Source organism: Epinephelus lanceolatus, chromosome 17, assembly GCF_041903045.1.
Source record: "Epinephelus lanceolatus isolate andai-2023 chromosome 17, ASM4190304v1, whole genome shotgun sequence".
Taxonomy (NCBI): Eukaryota; Metazoa; Chordata; class Actinopteri; order Perciformes; family Serranidae; genus Epinephelus; species Epinephelus lanceolatus.
In genome coordinates, this window is record NC_135750.1 from 25,264,176 (window position 1) to 25,279,917 (window position 15,742).

A 15,742-nucleotide genomic window follows, 5' to 3' on the forward strand; every position below is an offset into this window, starting at 1 on the left:
CACGGGGTCCTGGGTCTTAAGTGGATTTCAAGTTATCCTGTTTAAAGGATAAACAGTTATAAAAAGCATGAATGGAGAGGGGGATGCTGGGAAATGCAGTTCTCCCAGCAGCTAGCGGATATGACGGCGGTGTTGTGTAGCTTGTAGCTGGGTGTCGTCTGCCGTCTGCTTTGCCGTAGTTGGATGAATCAGTCGACGTTGACAGTCCTTGGGATATGACTGTGCTTTTGTAGTAGAGAGCTAACTTTAGCTAGACCGTTAGCTGGTCGTCAGGTTTGTAGGATTACGTTAGCCGAAAGAGAGGAATTCGAGTGCCAACGCGTTCTCGGGACAAATTCGTGTTTTTCGTTAGCCTTAATATTTTTAAAAGATGGCACCGGTAACGTTAATGTTTTCTGGTAAAGGAAGCTAACTTAACTTAAGCTAGATGGCTAGCTAGCGTGTCATCAACTTGTGAATCCCATAACTTAGTCACTGTGTGGGCCATAACAACCTTAACGATTCATCGGAGCGGGTAGCTAGCTGGGGAATAGCTAGCCGATATATTAGCCAAGTAGCGAACCAGCGTGAAACAGAAAGAAGTTAAACAAAGTAACGTTTAAATTTGCTAGCATAGTGAGGTTAGCCGGTTGGATTTTGTAATATGAAAAAGGCGCAGTCTGACAAATTGGGGTTTGTTCCTCAAAAAGACATCGTATACAACAAACTTCTGCCGTACGCAGATAGGCTAGATGATGAGTCCAATGATATTTTGAGCAAAATAAAGGGAAACTTGTGCCGAGCTGTTCAGCTCAGAGAAATATGGCCCGGCGTGCTCTTTTGGACAAGGAAACTTTCCACGTAAGTAACTAGCTTATCTTTGGGACCCTCACGTAAAATTGATGTTAACAGTTGTTGATAACCTCGTGACGTTTTCAATCCCTAGTCTCTTGAAGTAACCAAACTTTTGCGTAACATAACTTCTTGTGCAACATTTCTCTGTGTACTTTATGTATTTGACTGAAGGGCATCATTGAAGATGTGATGTTTGCAAGTCTAAGTAGTCACAACTGTAATGTTTTACACTCTAGTCAATGGCAGATTCGGAAACTCCTCTAAAAGCCTGTATTGTTTTATTACCTAACGTCGGTTTGTTATGTTTTATGGGTGAAGTGTTACCTAAGTGTTCGCTGTTTATGCTTTGAAACTACAAACTACCCAGTGTTTCTGATTAGAGACGGGCTGGGTTTCATAATCGGGGCAATAGAAGTCAAACACACAACCTGACCCAGGCAGTCCAGCACAATAACAGGCCATTACATATGCAATTGAAAATGTCAAAGCTGGCCACAACACCACCTGATGTTTTCTCTTTGAATAAGCCAGTCAGGTGACAACAATAAATATCTCAAAATAGCAATAACAAATTCTGATTTAATGGACTCATGAGTTTCCTGTGAAGCTGATAACACCCAGCTGATATGCAGTGCCATTTCTGTTGAGAGTAGTATCATGGGTCATCTGTTGAATGTTTCCTGCTCATCAAAGAAGTCCAGGCAAACTTGTTTATAATAACTTTACTGGAGACAGTAAATCACACAATCATATGTTACCCCCCCTTTGCATTTATCTTTTATCTACTTGGTTATGTGTCACATTGTGCCAGGGAAAATATTGTCAACATGACAGCGGCTTACTGAGAGTGCTGTTTCATTTTGTTGTACTTGGTTGCTGGGCTGTCTTTAATCCGTTTCAGTCCCCAGTGTTGGCGCACTGCTCTGTCCAAGAGTGAGTCACTGCCGGCTCAGAGAGATGGAAAGTTTAGCCTGCTGTGGGGTTGACCCAGATTCTGTTCACTGGTATTTTGGCATTTTAACAATGATGCAAACATTTTGCAATGGTCAATTTTAAAGGTCTCAACAATGCTTATTCAGCTTTAGTTGTGTTATTTTAAAAAATGAACCTGCGTTTGCTTTAACATTTGGATGTCTGAGTTTATAACAATGTTCCCTTTTTTTTCCCCATGAGTGAACATTAGCAGCTTATATTTGTGCTGCTCAATGGGGCACTGACCACTTGATATGCAGGTTGAAACTGGAGCAGTTATCCCTAAATCTGTACTTCCTATCTAGGTACATGAGACTGTACGGCCGGAAGTTCAGTAAAGAAGACCATGTGCTGTTCATCAAGTTGCTCTATGAGCTAGTGACGATCCCCAAACTGGAGATCAGCATGATGCAGGGCCTTGCACGGCTTCTTATCAACCTCCTCAAGTAAGAGTGGCCCTATCTGTTCTACTCAACAACTTGTACACATGTTCAGCATGCAGTTATGTGACACTTAAAATTGTACACATTGTTTTTTGTTTTCTCCAGGAGTTAAATTAGAGGCTAAACAAATGCTGCAACTTCACCATTGATAATAACTTCTGATCTTATAGATTTTTTTCATAGGGTAAAGCTGTGCGATGAGCTAATTTCTGTATGTTTATTCTCACCTATCTGCATGTCTGATTTATCTTACAGGAAAAGAGAACTACTGTCGAGGGAGGACCTTGAGTTGAGGTGGAGACCACTGTATGAGCTGCATGACAGGATTCTTTTCTCCAAGACGGAGCATCTGGGCCTCAACTGGTTTCCCAAGTATGCCTCTGTTTTTTACGGCTGGAGTTGATATTAATAGTTTTTTAGAAGCTTGCTTAATCATAGAATTGTGGAAACGCTATTGACATATCCAGTGAGGAAGGCACGTTCACTCCATTCATATTGTACACATTCGATGGTTGTGTAGTACATCAGATAATGTTTATAAGCCACACTTGAAAATGAAGTATTTTAATTTTTATTTTCTTCACCTCCATGTGAGTAGTCAGCAGTCATTGAGCTCCAGCAGAACTTCTGCAGTGCTTTTTTTGTCCTGCAAATTAAATTACTCGGATTTTGATGATAGCAAAGTAGTAATAACCGAACAATCCTTTTGGCATGTCTATACCTTCCTATGTGGAAAACAGAACCTATCAAGGGACTGACTTCCTGTGGACTAGAAAAGCTAATGTTGATATAAGCAAGAAGGAAATCCCTTGAATTGAAATGTCTTAGTTGGTAAGTTTTATTTAAGGGAATAGTGTGTAAGATTTAAGGGGATTTTTTTTTTTTTTTTTTTTGTTCAGGGTTTTTTTTTTTTACCAGAAGCCAAATTATCAACAGAGGTCTCTTCCTCTCAAAAACAAAGCAACCCTGTGATTTAACCCGGTGAAAACACGGAATAAAGTAGTTTCATGTTTTTAAAAAAAGGGTCTTTTTGACACTCCTGTGATGGAGGGGCTGACACAAAAATGTGAATGCTCCTACCTAGAGCCAGTGTTTGGTATGTCCGTTCTGGGCTACCGTAGAAACATGGCTGTGTAACATGGCGATCTACATGGACAAGGACCTGTTCCCTATGTAGATATAAATGGCTTATTCTAAGGTAACAAAAACAGAAAGGGTTCTTATTTTGAAGGCGATTAGGTGATAATACACCAAAGAAAACATATTCGTTATATTCCATTTCTGCCAATATATCCCCCTAAGTCCCACACACTGGACCTTTAGTATTGGCACAGACCATAAACAGGAAGTTACTTCCTTCTGTCCTTTGACAACTCAGCTGTAATGAAATGTACACATAGAATTCTCCAGTCACTCTAGATACATACTATAGATATATTTGTAAGTTATGGGGAAATAGTACCTTGAGCCAACTTTTGTTACTGTTATTCGTCTCAGTAGTTTGAATAAAACTGTACAGTGTTTGTGTAAATGGATCAGTTGTTTGAGGAACAAGAGGAGCATTTTGTGTGCCACATAACTTTCATAACTGTACTTTTTTTTTTTAAACAAGGAGCAATGTCCACTATGACGTTTGTCCACAGTTTTGGAGGGAACTTTATTTGGTGGTTTACCCTTGTGCAACACCCTTAGAAATTCCCTATGAAGTAGCAAGCAGTGCGAGGTGCTCTTTTATGGTGCTATGGGAACATTGTGTAGTAATCACTGAAATGCTTTGCAAGCGCATCACTTTGACATGACAGCTGATGACAGCAAGCTGCTTTGGCTGATTGCCTGCTCACCTCTTTCCAAACTATACTAATGCACACAAAACATGATACTCTTACTTGATAAATTGTGTAAGGTAATGCATAGTATTTTCATACTTTTGAGTGATTGGCACTTTGTCTTGTGCTGAATGTGTTCTTTATGCCTTTGTCTCCTTTCACATTCAGTTCTCCACGGCCACGTTCATCCTCTAAACTCGTAATGCTAAAATTGGTTCAGAGGTGGTAAGGACAATACTTCTCTTTGTGTTTTACTTTGAATTCATCCTTTGAGGCACTTAATTGTTTTTGTTTTATGATTTTTTTTTTATACATTGCATGTTAAAACAAAAACTGGACACCCCATATACAGCTGGTGACAGAGGGGAAAATAAAGTCTTGAGCAATGTTAACATTTCACTCATATTGGAGACTGTCGCACTGCAGCTAACAAGATCCCCCTATCCCCCATATCACCCATAAGAGAGTGTTAAAGACTGTGTAGTTTCTTTCTATTTATAGTGGATTATGTGGCAGTAATATACAGTAGAGGCAAAATGATGGTTACCATATTAAGAGGTAATACAGTTTATGATTTATATGATTATATAACATTTATTACTCCATAAGCTCAGCAGTGGCATTAGTATTAGTATATATGATCTCTCAACAAATATCGTTAGGAGGTTTTTGCTGTTACTTATCACTCCTCTGTGCTGTGAAGTTAGCCATATCTGCACTACTACACAGCATTTTCAGGAGTCATGGAGGAGTGTGAGCTCTTGTCACGTTTCCACCCTTCCTGGAATGCGTTGGTGTGAACGTGAGGGTTCAAATACAAAGGTCATAGTGTAGTTTGGGGTTCCTCCTGCCTGAGTGTCTGACCACTTTGCAATCGGACACTCAGTTTGACTAGTTTTTGTCGTTGGTGGATTTGCAGTGCATGAGTTTGACCCTGGTTTGTGGCCTGTGTGTTGTGAGCTTACAGTGCTACACATTGGGCTAGGCCCATACATTTAGATAGTTGCAATTTGGCTTGAAGAGTGCCTGTCAGCCATGATTCAGCTGTTTTTTATGGGTATAAATGTAGAGAATGATGGCTACAAAGAGACTTGAATGATGTGGAGATAAGCGACCAGTTGTTGAGTGGGATTGGCAGGGCATTTCCAACAAGGCATGGCTTGAGCTTGCATGCAAGCAGATCGGTGGGATTGCGGGCGAGGAGCACCAAAGCTGTGGTTATATCGGTCCCAAGCTTTCAACACCGTTATGTGACCACTCAGTCCTGCCTTTGCAGTCTATATGTGAAGGTAGTCAAACCAGGAATTTGTGATGTTCAAGACATTTTATTATTAGCTGTAAATCCTAAACAAGCTTTAACAACATGTTAAAGTAGTGATGGAAAGTGACATGTTACGCATGAATAGTTAGTGAAAAAATTGACATACAAATGTGTATATTAGCATGAGGCCAGCCAGGAAGGTCAACCACTGTCAGCAGCAATTACTGTATTTATTTTTAGTGAAGTGGTTACAGCCTATTAATGATGCAGTATTGCAATTATTACACACACCAGATCCTAAGACTTTGTCATTCACACCAGATCCTAAGACTTTGTCATTCACTATACATTGATCAGGCCGGCGTGTAAACAAGTTTCTGTGTGCATGCAATCAAAGTCAAGTTGCATTGGTGTGAAGATTGTTTAACATCAGTCTGTCAGTGGTTGATTTGACATGCCATGACGATCCTCTTTAATTTTGTTTATTACAGCTCCGTGGAAAGTGTGCTGAAAACACTTGTGAAAAGCTGCAGACCGTAAGTACATCTCAATAATTTGTCATGTATGTGTTTATTAGTGTTTATTCTTTTTAAATTTAGGCTCCTGAAGAGTGTTAATAACATACTGGGAATCACCTTTTATCATCATTCATTCATAGTCATTAAATAGTCTTGAATTTGAATTTGAGAAGTCTTAATTGCCACGGATATTTTATCCGATATAATTTATTCATCTTTAATAACATTTTGTAAAAATGAGTCAAGCTCTTCTGTGTGAAAGTACAAATTTCTGATGTTACAAATCTTTAAACCTACCACTTAACTTAATACTGTCTTTTTACTTTACACTTGCATTTACCTGTTGGCAAAATGTGAATTAACATAACTTATTCTAATAACCAAATTCCTATATAAAACAGGTCTCTACATGGGACCACATATACTACTTACCTTCACACTTACCTGCAGTGCTTGAATAGAACAAAACAATAGAATAAAACAATTATTTGTCCTAAAATCAGTCTTAAATTTGGTTACAAATAATTTTAAAAACAATCTTAAAAAGCATTTTGTTTAAGTGTCTGATATCTGTAGACACTCTGTATTGATTTTAATAAGTTGACAATATGCTTAATAACAGCAACAAGATATACAAAACTACAATTATGTAAAGCTGAGCTGATAGGAGAGAAACCCCCTAAATGTTGGTTATATTTTGGATACTGTTGTAGATAAAGAATCTGAATGTTGTATGTTAGACTTTTCTGAATTGCTTCATCATTCCAAAGCTTTGCTGTCACCAGCAGTTCTTGATTGTTTTCACCCTTCTCAAGCATATGTCTTTGGTGAACCCTAGGACTCGTCCCTCAGTTTGCACTTAGGCAGATAATCCTATTATCTCATCTAATTCTGTCTTGTGTGAGGGTTTCCTGCCACTGTGACAAGGGAGAGTGACTTGTGGTCAGCTGCTGAGACGCTGTGGATCAGCGGTCAGGCAGAGGAAGTGGGTGGGTTGGAAGTGACAATTTTTTTTCAAGGCCTCTGGTGGATGTGGAATCGCCAAGGAGGTTATGTGACCTGAAATAACCTGCCGGGTTTACACAAGCATGTTATGAACCGTGAAAATCCCCCTGTGGGACAATGATCCCAGCGGAACCACCGGATTTACCCTAACAGCTAAAAATGTGCCAGATGTATGACTTGTAATCTCCCATTTGTGGAACAGTAAAATTTCAGTAGCTGCTGGTTCATGTGTATTTCGGTCTTCTGTCTCTTAATGTGAGCGTAAAAGTTGTATGATATTGCTTTGAAGCTACATAAGGTCTTATTCTTACTACTTTATATGAATGTAGCCCAGGTTTTTCTAATGTGTTGCTACTTGTAACGATGCACCTCGACTGAATGTCATCTAAAGTTCGTATTTGGCCAAAATATATCTTTGCCTTTCATTAATGTTTGAGTTCCAAGTTCCAAGTCCAACATAGCATCAGCAAACCAAGCTCAGTAACACAGCACCACAACTAGAACTTCACCGCTTCATTACAAACGCTAAAAAAAGTTGCGGCCAGTTCAGCATTTGTCTTGTAGTGCGTCGCACCAGGCAGCAGCTACAAATGTCAGGCATCAGTTTGTAGCTTCCTGTCACCGGCCTCTATTGAACATGACTTGTAGCCTGTTGCTGTGTCGCTCATAGTGTGAACACAGGATTAAAGTCTGACAGTAAAGTCTGGTTGTCAGTCTCTAGCATCTGATGTGTGTGTTGAGGTGTGTGTGAGGATGTGATTTGTAAGGAACCTAAGAGGCTTGTGCCACATTGTAGCGCGCTAAGCTGCTCTGCTGGTTGTATGCTCCAAGTGTCCATATATACCTGTTCATAAGCTGGTGAATGATATTAGTAACATTCCTGTCATCACCCATCCTTTGCGTCATTTCACAAAAAAAGACTCATTGTTATTCTCTCTCTGTTCATAGATACTTTTCAGAGTCTGCTACTCAGGAGATGCTGGATGAGTGGAGGCCACTCCTCTGTCCCTTCGATGTCACCATGCAAAGAGCAATCAGCTACTTTGAGCTCTTCCTACCTACGACTCTGCCTCCAGAGCTGCACCACAAGGGGTTCAAGTAAGAAACTTCTCATCCTCTCCCACGTATGGTTGAGAGCCAACATATCCCTCCAGTTTGAACGCAGTTCAGCTAGTTAGCCTTGAGATCCGGTAAAGAATAGCTTGGCTTCTGAGATAAATGAATGACAAGCAATGTGTCAGCCATATATAAAGGCAGAGGGTCATGACTCAGACGTCATGACTGAAAGCCGTTCATGGCTGGCATAATGAAATAAGTGCCTCTGAATATGTGAGGGGGAGTAACGCATAGTGAGACATTCAATTCAGTGCTATAAAAGAGAATCAAGATCCAGTTCCAGGTTCCAATGTGAGAGTATAAAACCCACATTGATTCCTGTTGCTGAATCTCAGTATTTAAAAATGAATAAAACACATTTTTGTATTCATTACCATATTGTCTGGTTTTCCATTCCTCCCACATCATCACACCACAGTGCAGAGATGTGGTGAGTGATTTCTTAGGTCTTGTAACACTGGCGGAGCATCCTTTAAATGCCACTGCCTACCTAATGCCTTAACAATGTTGCAGAGTGCTGACCAGATGCATCCTTTCATGGTCACTGACGATCCTAAAACATTCACTCCCACCAGGGGAACAAAGCAATTGATTCTTCCAGGATCATGACAGTGACTTGGGTGTACTTTTCACATCTCAGCCCAATAGATCATACTTTGAGATGAGCAGCAGTTGGAAGCAGCAATGCTGAGCCAAAACTGTGAGCTGTTGCACGTACATAAATTCCTAAAAATGAAGGTGTTTCTGGAAGCAAAGAGAGTGCTAACTGTGGTTACTTTTTGTTTCACAAGTCAATAATTTGTTTATCAGTTTCCTCTAAAGAGCTAAGTGGTTTCATAATAATCAAAAAGGTAATGGGAATTTCCTTGAAAGAACTACTGGATTTCAAACTTAAGTAAATATTCACTAATCATTTATTTGTTTCAGGAAACTTTTGTATTTAATTGTATGCTAGCCCATAGATGCATCTCACAAGTTAGCATTTTCACCTGGCCTGTACAGTGCACTGACTAAAAACTAAAAAAATTATTGGTCCTAATTGATTGTAAGCTTACCAGTTGAATACTATAATGTATATTCCTGATAATTAAAATCAAATTATTCAGAATTATGGTGTCATAACATAAATATCAAGCATCGTTTATGCAGTCACACCTACAGTATTACCTGGTTGCTTTTTGGCTCACGGTGTGTATCTCATGGCCATAGCTTCTTGCCAGAGGAATAAACTATTAAGTTTCCTTGTTGCTTTTGCTCTTGGTCACTGATGCGAGGTGACTTGCATAATGTGTTTCAGCTTGAGTGAATGTTGTGATCTGTGCTTTTTGACATGTTGTTGATAAGTTTACTGATAAGTATAGACATACACTCCTGACCTGTTAAACCCAACTCAATGCCATGGGTGTTATATAAAAGATATGGACCCATAAATAAAGTACTACCCCAACTTGTTAGGGTCCGGGCAGCTAAGCTGCCAGGACACTATTGTAATCCTAGGTATTCTTCTTCTTCTTCTTCTTCTTCTTCTTCTTTCTTCTTTCTTCTTCTTCTTTCTTCTTTCTCCTTCTTCTTCTTCTTCTTCTTCTTCTTCTTCTTGTTCCGAGGAAATCATTCTTCCCATGGGTGAAAACTCACCAAACTTTGCACAAAGGTCCAGTCTCATGCCAGATATCCTCAGCTGTAAACTCAAGCCAATAGTCCTGATGGTGGCACTACAGCAAGTGTCTAAAGTTCAAAACTTTGAAAATTCATAACAAATCAACCATATGTGCTACAACTTCACAACTTTCATCAAAGTTGTAGCCCCAATACTGAAGAAACTTTTGTACACTTAAACCTATTAAAAATTATGAAGTTCATCACTCTGTTTTTTTTTTTTTTTCTTTTTTCAAAAACTGTAAAACTTCTTAAACCACTGTTGAGTTGCTACTTGCCAATTAGCTCAGAGCGGTAGATGACCGTCTTAGGTTCCAGAGGTTGTGGATTCGAGATTCAACTGGTGCAGAATCCACATTGTAATGTAAACATCTTCTTGTGCTTCAGCTTATTGCTTAAAATTGCCTGAGCGTGACTGATCACTGTGCAGCATCTTCAAGTCTTTTTTCTGCTAGAAAATCTGCCTTCTCATGCTTTAAAATAAACCAAACTTTGCACAAAGATCCAGTGTCAATACTTAAGTGTGAAACCATCTGAGGCTTCTCACTTTGCACATAGCTCAACTAGTTAAACATCAGTTTTTCACTTATGAAGCAAATCAGTCATTGTTAAAATAAATTACCAACATCTCCAAGCTGTCTAGATGCAATATGTGTATTTTCAGATTTTTGTTTCAATAACTGAATTTTTTACAGTGGTTTGAAATCTGCTTCTCCATGCATGGATGGCTGCTAAACCTGCACGTCTGGCTTAGTTAATTTGTGAAGCTACACATGAATTGTCACTGACTAATTAGCTTAGTGAGATAGAAATTGATTCTTAGTCTCAGGGGTTGTGAGTTCAAGCCTCAGCTGATGCAAAAAGGCAGATTGTGTTGCTAAATTCCTAAATGTCTTCCAATTCTTCTGCTTGTTGCTCAGAATTGCCTAAAAATGCCCGGACCCGACCCATCGCTGCGCAGCAGCTATAATTTTTCCTATTATAGTAGCCAGTTCGGGGTGTAAATAAGAAGAAAGGACTCTTAAAGGAAATGACACTAAGTCTTTGTCAACCCTTACCCTACTTTCAGTGAAGCTTCCCTTTGATGTCTAGCTGTCAGACTGTCACATGTTTGTACTTTGTGATGTCTTCTGTTTTTTTAACCCTTTGTTTGTTTGACAGGTTGTGGTTCGACGAGTTGGTCACCTTATGGTTGTCTGTGCAGAATCTTCCAAGCTGGGAAGTGGTGAGTAGATTGATTTGTTTAAAAGATGTCTGAATGTACAGTAATGAGTATAGCTGTCTACCCAGTGTAACATGTTTTCCCACATCTTTGCAGCATCTGGTTAATCTCTTCGCTCGCTTGGCCAATGACAACATCGGCTACATTGACTGGGACCCTTACATCCCCAAGGTTTGTGTCTTTTTCTTCCACCGCCCACTATATAGTTTACTAGTTGCTTGTTTTGAGTTTTGTGGCACATGCCCTCATGTGTGTCCTGACCTTTATGATTTGGGCTAATGGTGTGTATTTCATGGCCAATGCTGCTTGTCAGAGAAACAAAATATCAAGTTTCCTTGTTGCTCCTGCTCTTGGGTAACTGAGGGGAAGTGTCTTGCATCATGCTTGTGTATCAGCTGAGTGAATGTTTTGATCCATTCAGTATGTGTTAAACATAAACATATACTCCTGATCTATTAATCCCAATTAAATGTCATGGAATTTTGCAACAACTAAGTCCACCTTAAGATATTCTAATGTGGAATATTTGACCCTCATGGTGTTGTTTTTCACATTTTAGATTTTCACAAGAATTTTGAGGAGTTTGAATCTACCTGTGGGGACCAGTCAGATGATAGTACCACGATATGTCACCAATGCCTATGACATCAGCCATGTGGTGCTTTGGGTCTCATCCCTCCTGGTTAGTACACTATTCATAAATGATGTGCTAAGTAAATAATTTCAGCCACAGTTAGTGGGAAGATTGATGTCTTAATGATTCCTATTGTGTCCATTTCAGGGAGGACCCAGCAAGCAAGCTCAAGCACAGCTCAGTGGCCTTTTCAACAGTATTACATCCTTCTTCCACCCATCAAACCATGGCCGCTGGTTGGTGAGTGATTTCCTACCTCTTCTGGATGACTGTAGAATAGAAGGAACCATAAAGAATAGGGACGGCTTCATCAGACAGTCCACTAGAAACTCTGTGTTCTGGAGCAGCAGTCCAATATAATTGATTTTTTTAGTGATCTCGTAAGGTCAGCGGGTAAGACACCCACTTTTCTTTAGTGTATAGACTAGAGGTCGATTGATTTATCAGGTGGGCTGATAAAACTATTGTTTGTGGTAGACCTTTGTTAGTGTCCAATGGCTGCCCAGCCTCTACCAGTGACACAGGGATGTGACTTAAATCACTGAAAGGAGGTGAGGAGGGGGGTGATGTGTTAAATGGAGCACTAGGTACAGCTCCAGATAAAGCATGTCCCTTCTGCTGAGTGACTGTGTTTCAGTGTATTGTTCTTTGTTTTGTATTCACATGAAGATTTTGCCTGGACAGCAACAACGGTCCAGTCTGTGGGTCCCTTACTGAGTGAATGCTGTCACTTCCTGTTACAAATTAAAAGCCCTAGATGTCGGCTGATTAATCAGCTACTGGCTTTTTTCTGTTCCAAACTACTGTTATTAAATCAGCTCTTAAAAATCCAATATCACTCGACCTCCACTATAAATAGTACAGAAATAACTAAAAAAAAAAATATATATATATATATATATCCCCTAAAAACTACAACTGTGTAGGTGACAGTGATGGCAACATGAACAAACAACCCCACAAGTGTCATCACAATTTGATTCAAATGTAGCTAAACTCTGATTGGTGCGTGGAAATAGATGACATCATCTTTCCAACTGAGGCCCTCCCCCTTGAAACTAATAAGTAGAGTACAAAGAAAAAAAAACTACAGAATGAAAATTATCATAAACAACTGAAATCTGTTGGAAACATGAGTCATGACGGTCTGAATGCTCGCAGTTAGTTTAGATACATCACTCATCCCGCTTGTTCCAGCTATAATTCCACCATCGTGTTAACACAGCATGCCATGGCACTCAGCAACAGCACTTCACAATGACAAAGTACAGAGTCGCTCGTCATCGTTTTTCTAGGAAGCTTCCTAAATGTTTGTATCAACTTCAGAGGCATCAAGAGGACATGTGAGTGAGATGGCTGCAATGCTATTAAAGGTCACTGGGAGTGCAGCCAAATGCCATTCTGTTTTGAGGATCCCCCTCGACTAGATTTGAAGCACCACGGGCAGCAACGTGTCCTCACACATAAACCTTTATTTTTGGCAGGGCCATGAGTTTGTGTGTATTCTAGTCTGTTCCTTGGATACATGTCAGAGGGTCAGCCACTTAGCGGTGGCTTTATTACATGTAAACAGTGTTTTGCAATCAAGTAAGAGTAAAGTACTACTGAGGTCAGTTCATGATATGTCGGTCATGTTTTCAGAGGCTCAGCTTAACCACCCACTGGAGGAAAGGTGGAAATTAAAACTCTCATGTCACAGTGTAACAAAATCAGTATTCTGTGCCTGATGAGATGTTGTTAATTTCATTTAACTTGAGTGATTTAACTTTACTAAAGTGATCCAATAATTTGCACTTGTGCAAGACAAGTAGAAAAGCTGTGTTTACAGTCTATTGGTTTGTGTTTATATGTCCGTTATGTCTACTTGTCCATTTGTCCAGACTATGCAGAGGCACACTGTCCACCCATGTGTCACCCCTTTGTCATGTATCTGTCTTTCTGTCCTTCTGTCCTCATGTCCAGATGAAACTCATGAAGCTGCTCCAGCGCCTCCCAGCCAGCGTGGTACGGCGGCTGCACCGAGAGCGCTACAGGAAGCCAACGTGGCTAACGCCGATCCCGGACAGTCACAAGCTCACAGAGGAGGATATCACAGACTTTGTGGAGAGTATGATGCAGCCGGTTCTGCTGGCCATGTTCAGCAAGACGGGCAGTCTGGATGCAGCCCAGGCCCTGCAAAACCTTGCTCTAATGAGGCCTGAGTTGGTCATTCCCCCCGTGCTGGAGAAGTAAGTCCGTATAACGAAAGAATCTCAATTGTGAAACTTTGACCCAAGTTCTCCTTTGAAAAAATCTGGAGCACTGTTGCTAGTTTTCCGCTTTAGATATGAAACAAGGCCACATTTTGAAGTGAACACAAAGGGCTGATTGTTCTCTGTGTCTACCACAGAACATACCCTGCTCTGGAGACTCTAATAGAGCCCCACCAGCTGACAGCCACTCTGAGCTGCATGATTGGTGTGGCACGGAGCCTGGTGTCAGGTGGGCAGCGCTTTCCTGAGGGGCCCACTCACATGCTGCCCCTGCTCATGAGGGCTTTGCCAGGAGTTGACCCAAATGACTTCAGCAAGTGCATGGTGCGCCCCACTGTTTTTCATGTCTACTTCCCACAGTATACTGTATTTTTTTACCTCTTAAATGTGATATAAACATCATCCCTTTCCCCCACAGATCACGTTCCAGTTCATTGCTACATTTGTGACTCTTGTGCCTTTGGTGGACTGTTCGTCTGCCCTACATGAAAGAACTGACTTGACAGAGGTAAATCACTATTATCCCTTCTCACCTTGTCAATACAAAAATGCTTGGTGTTAAATGATCCTTGAGTTTAACTTTTTCATATTTTTGGTATGACTTTCAGGTGGAAAGAGAGATGTGCTCAGCCTCAGCTGAGTTTGAAGACTTTGTGCTTCAGTTCATGGACAGGTACATGGAGTTTTGATAAAAGAAAACATGTTCTGCATTAAGTAGCAAGTCAAGTCAACAGCAGCAGCTTCTTTCGGTCATGCAGTTATGATAGGAGAGATTCTTCAGGTCAACTTCTTTACATCTATCCACAGTAAAATACTGTTCAAAAATGTATTTGCTCGAACAAGATTTCCAGATAACTGAACATGACAAACTGGAGGAAGCTTAATGCTTAAAACTCAGCCCGCGACAGCCTCTGAAAGACCGTAATGTAAAGCGAGGACGCTGAACTGGAAAAGGGTTAAAGAATGAAATCACAAAAGTACTACTCTGTAAAATTTATTTGAACACCATTGAATATAACTTGTTCCTAGCTCAAGGAGAAACCAAATCATCAAATTATTTTTTAAGAGGAGTCTCATCTATCACAGGAACAAATCAAATTAGGAATACATTTAAAATTTGAATGGTTGATTGACATAAAGTACAAGATTTTACATATGATTTCACAGCATTCTTGAAATATACAAGTAGATCAAGCTGCATAACCAACAGTATTTTCTCTGTTCATAATCTGAACATTTTAATTTATGGGTTTTTGTTGTCTGCACAGATGCTTTGCCCTGATAGACAGCAGCACCCTGGAACAAACTCGCGAGGAGATGGAAACAGAGAAAATGACTCATTTAGAGAGTCTGGTAGAACTTGGCCTGTCTTCCACCTTTAGCACTATTCTCACACAGTGCTCCTTGGACATCTTCAAGGTAAAGACGTATTTATACACTTGTCTTATTCAACATTTTTAATATGTATGAACACACACAAATACATTTGTGACATTGTTTTAACAGGTGGCTCTGGAAAAGGTGTTCAACTTTGCAACCACCAACATCTTTGAGACACGTGTCTCTGGGAGAATGGTGGCTGACATGTGCAGGGCTACTTCCAAGGTGAGTGTTGTCCGCTGAGACTCCTCGCACGGTATCAACTTCTCGTAGCTTATTAGTTTCCTATCTTCATCCTCCATGTGCTTCTGTTTACAGTGTCACCCTGCAGAGTCACTCAAGCTGTTTGTGCCACACTGCTGCAATGCCATAAACCAAATCGCTGTCCGTAAGTGCTCACCTCACAGGAATAAGCATTTCTAAAAGAGGAGGTTTTCAAAGGCATGACTTTTCCTCCATGAGTCTTTGTCATATGCTTGATACATTTTTTTTTTTTAAATAGATGAGGAAGTGTTGAATGATGAGGAGCTTGACAAGGAGTTGCTGTGGAATCTTCAGCTACTGTCTGAGGTGATTTAGACCACTCATGATTGACTAACCCACCCCCTAAGTTCCTGTATTTA

General features: G+C 40.2%; 1 protein-coding gene across 2 annotated transcripts in view; it reads left to right on the forward strand.

Moving 5' to 3' along the window:
* The first annotated feature begins 185 nt into the window (after nt 1-185).
* Nucleotides 186-15,742, forward strand: part of psme4a (proteasome activator subunit 4a) — a 31,316-nt gene continuing 15,759 nt past the window's right edge. Inside the window, exons 1-18 of one of the 2 annotated variants that reach the window (XM_033613237.2) lie at nt 498-840; nt 2,112-2,252; nt 2,505-2,621; nt 4,244-4,300; nt 5,828-5,872; nt 7,808-7,957; nt 10,793-10,856; nt 10,950-11,024; nt 11,413-11,535; nt 11,635-11,727; nt 13,450-13,715; nt 13,877-14,063; nt 14,158-14,247; nt 14,348-14,412; nt 15,008-15,158; nt 15,246-15,344; nt 15,438-15,507; nt 15,622-15,689. In XM_033613237.2, the coding sequence (XP_033469128.2) occupies nt 644-840; nt 2,112-2,252; nt 2,505-2,621; nt 4,244-4,300; nt 5,828-5,872; nt 7,808-7,957; nt 10,793-10,856; nt 10,950-11,024; nt 11,413-11,535; nt 11,635-11,727; nt 13,450-13,715; nt 13,877-14,063; nt 14,158-14,247; nt 14,348-14,412; nt 15,008-15,158; nt 15,246-15,344; nt 15,438-15,507; nt 15,622-15,689 (2,058 nt within the window). In that variant the 5' untranslated portion in view covers nt 498-643. Of the gene's footprint in view, nt 841-2,111; nt 2,253-2,504; nt 2,622-4,243; nt 4,301-5,827; nt 5,873-7,807; nt 7,958-10,792; nt 10,857-10,949; nt 11,025-11,412; nt 11,536-11,634; nt 11,728-13,449; nt 13,716-13,876; nt 14,064-14,157; nt 14,248-14,347; nt 14,413-15,007; nt 15,159-15,245; nt 15,345-15,437; nt 15,508-15,621; nt 15,690-15,742 lie in introns of both variants that reach the window. The other variant, XM_033613238.2, reaches the window with a different exon arrangement.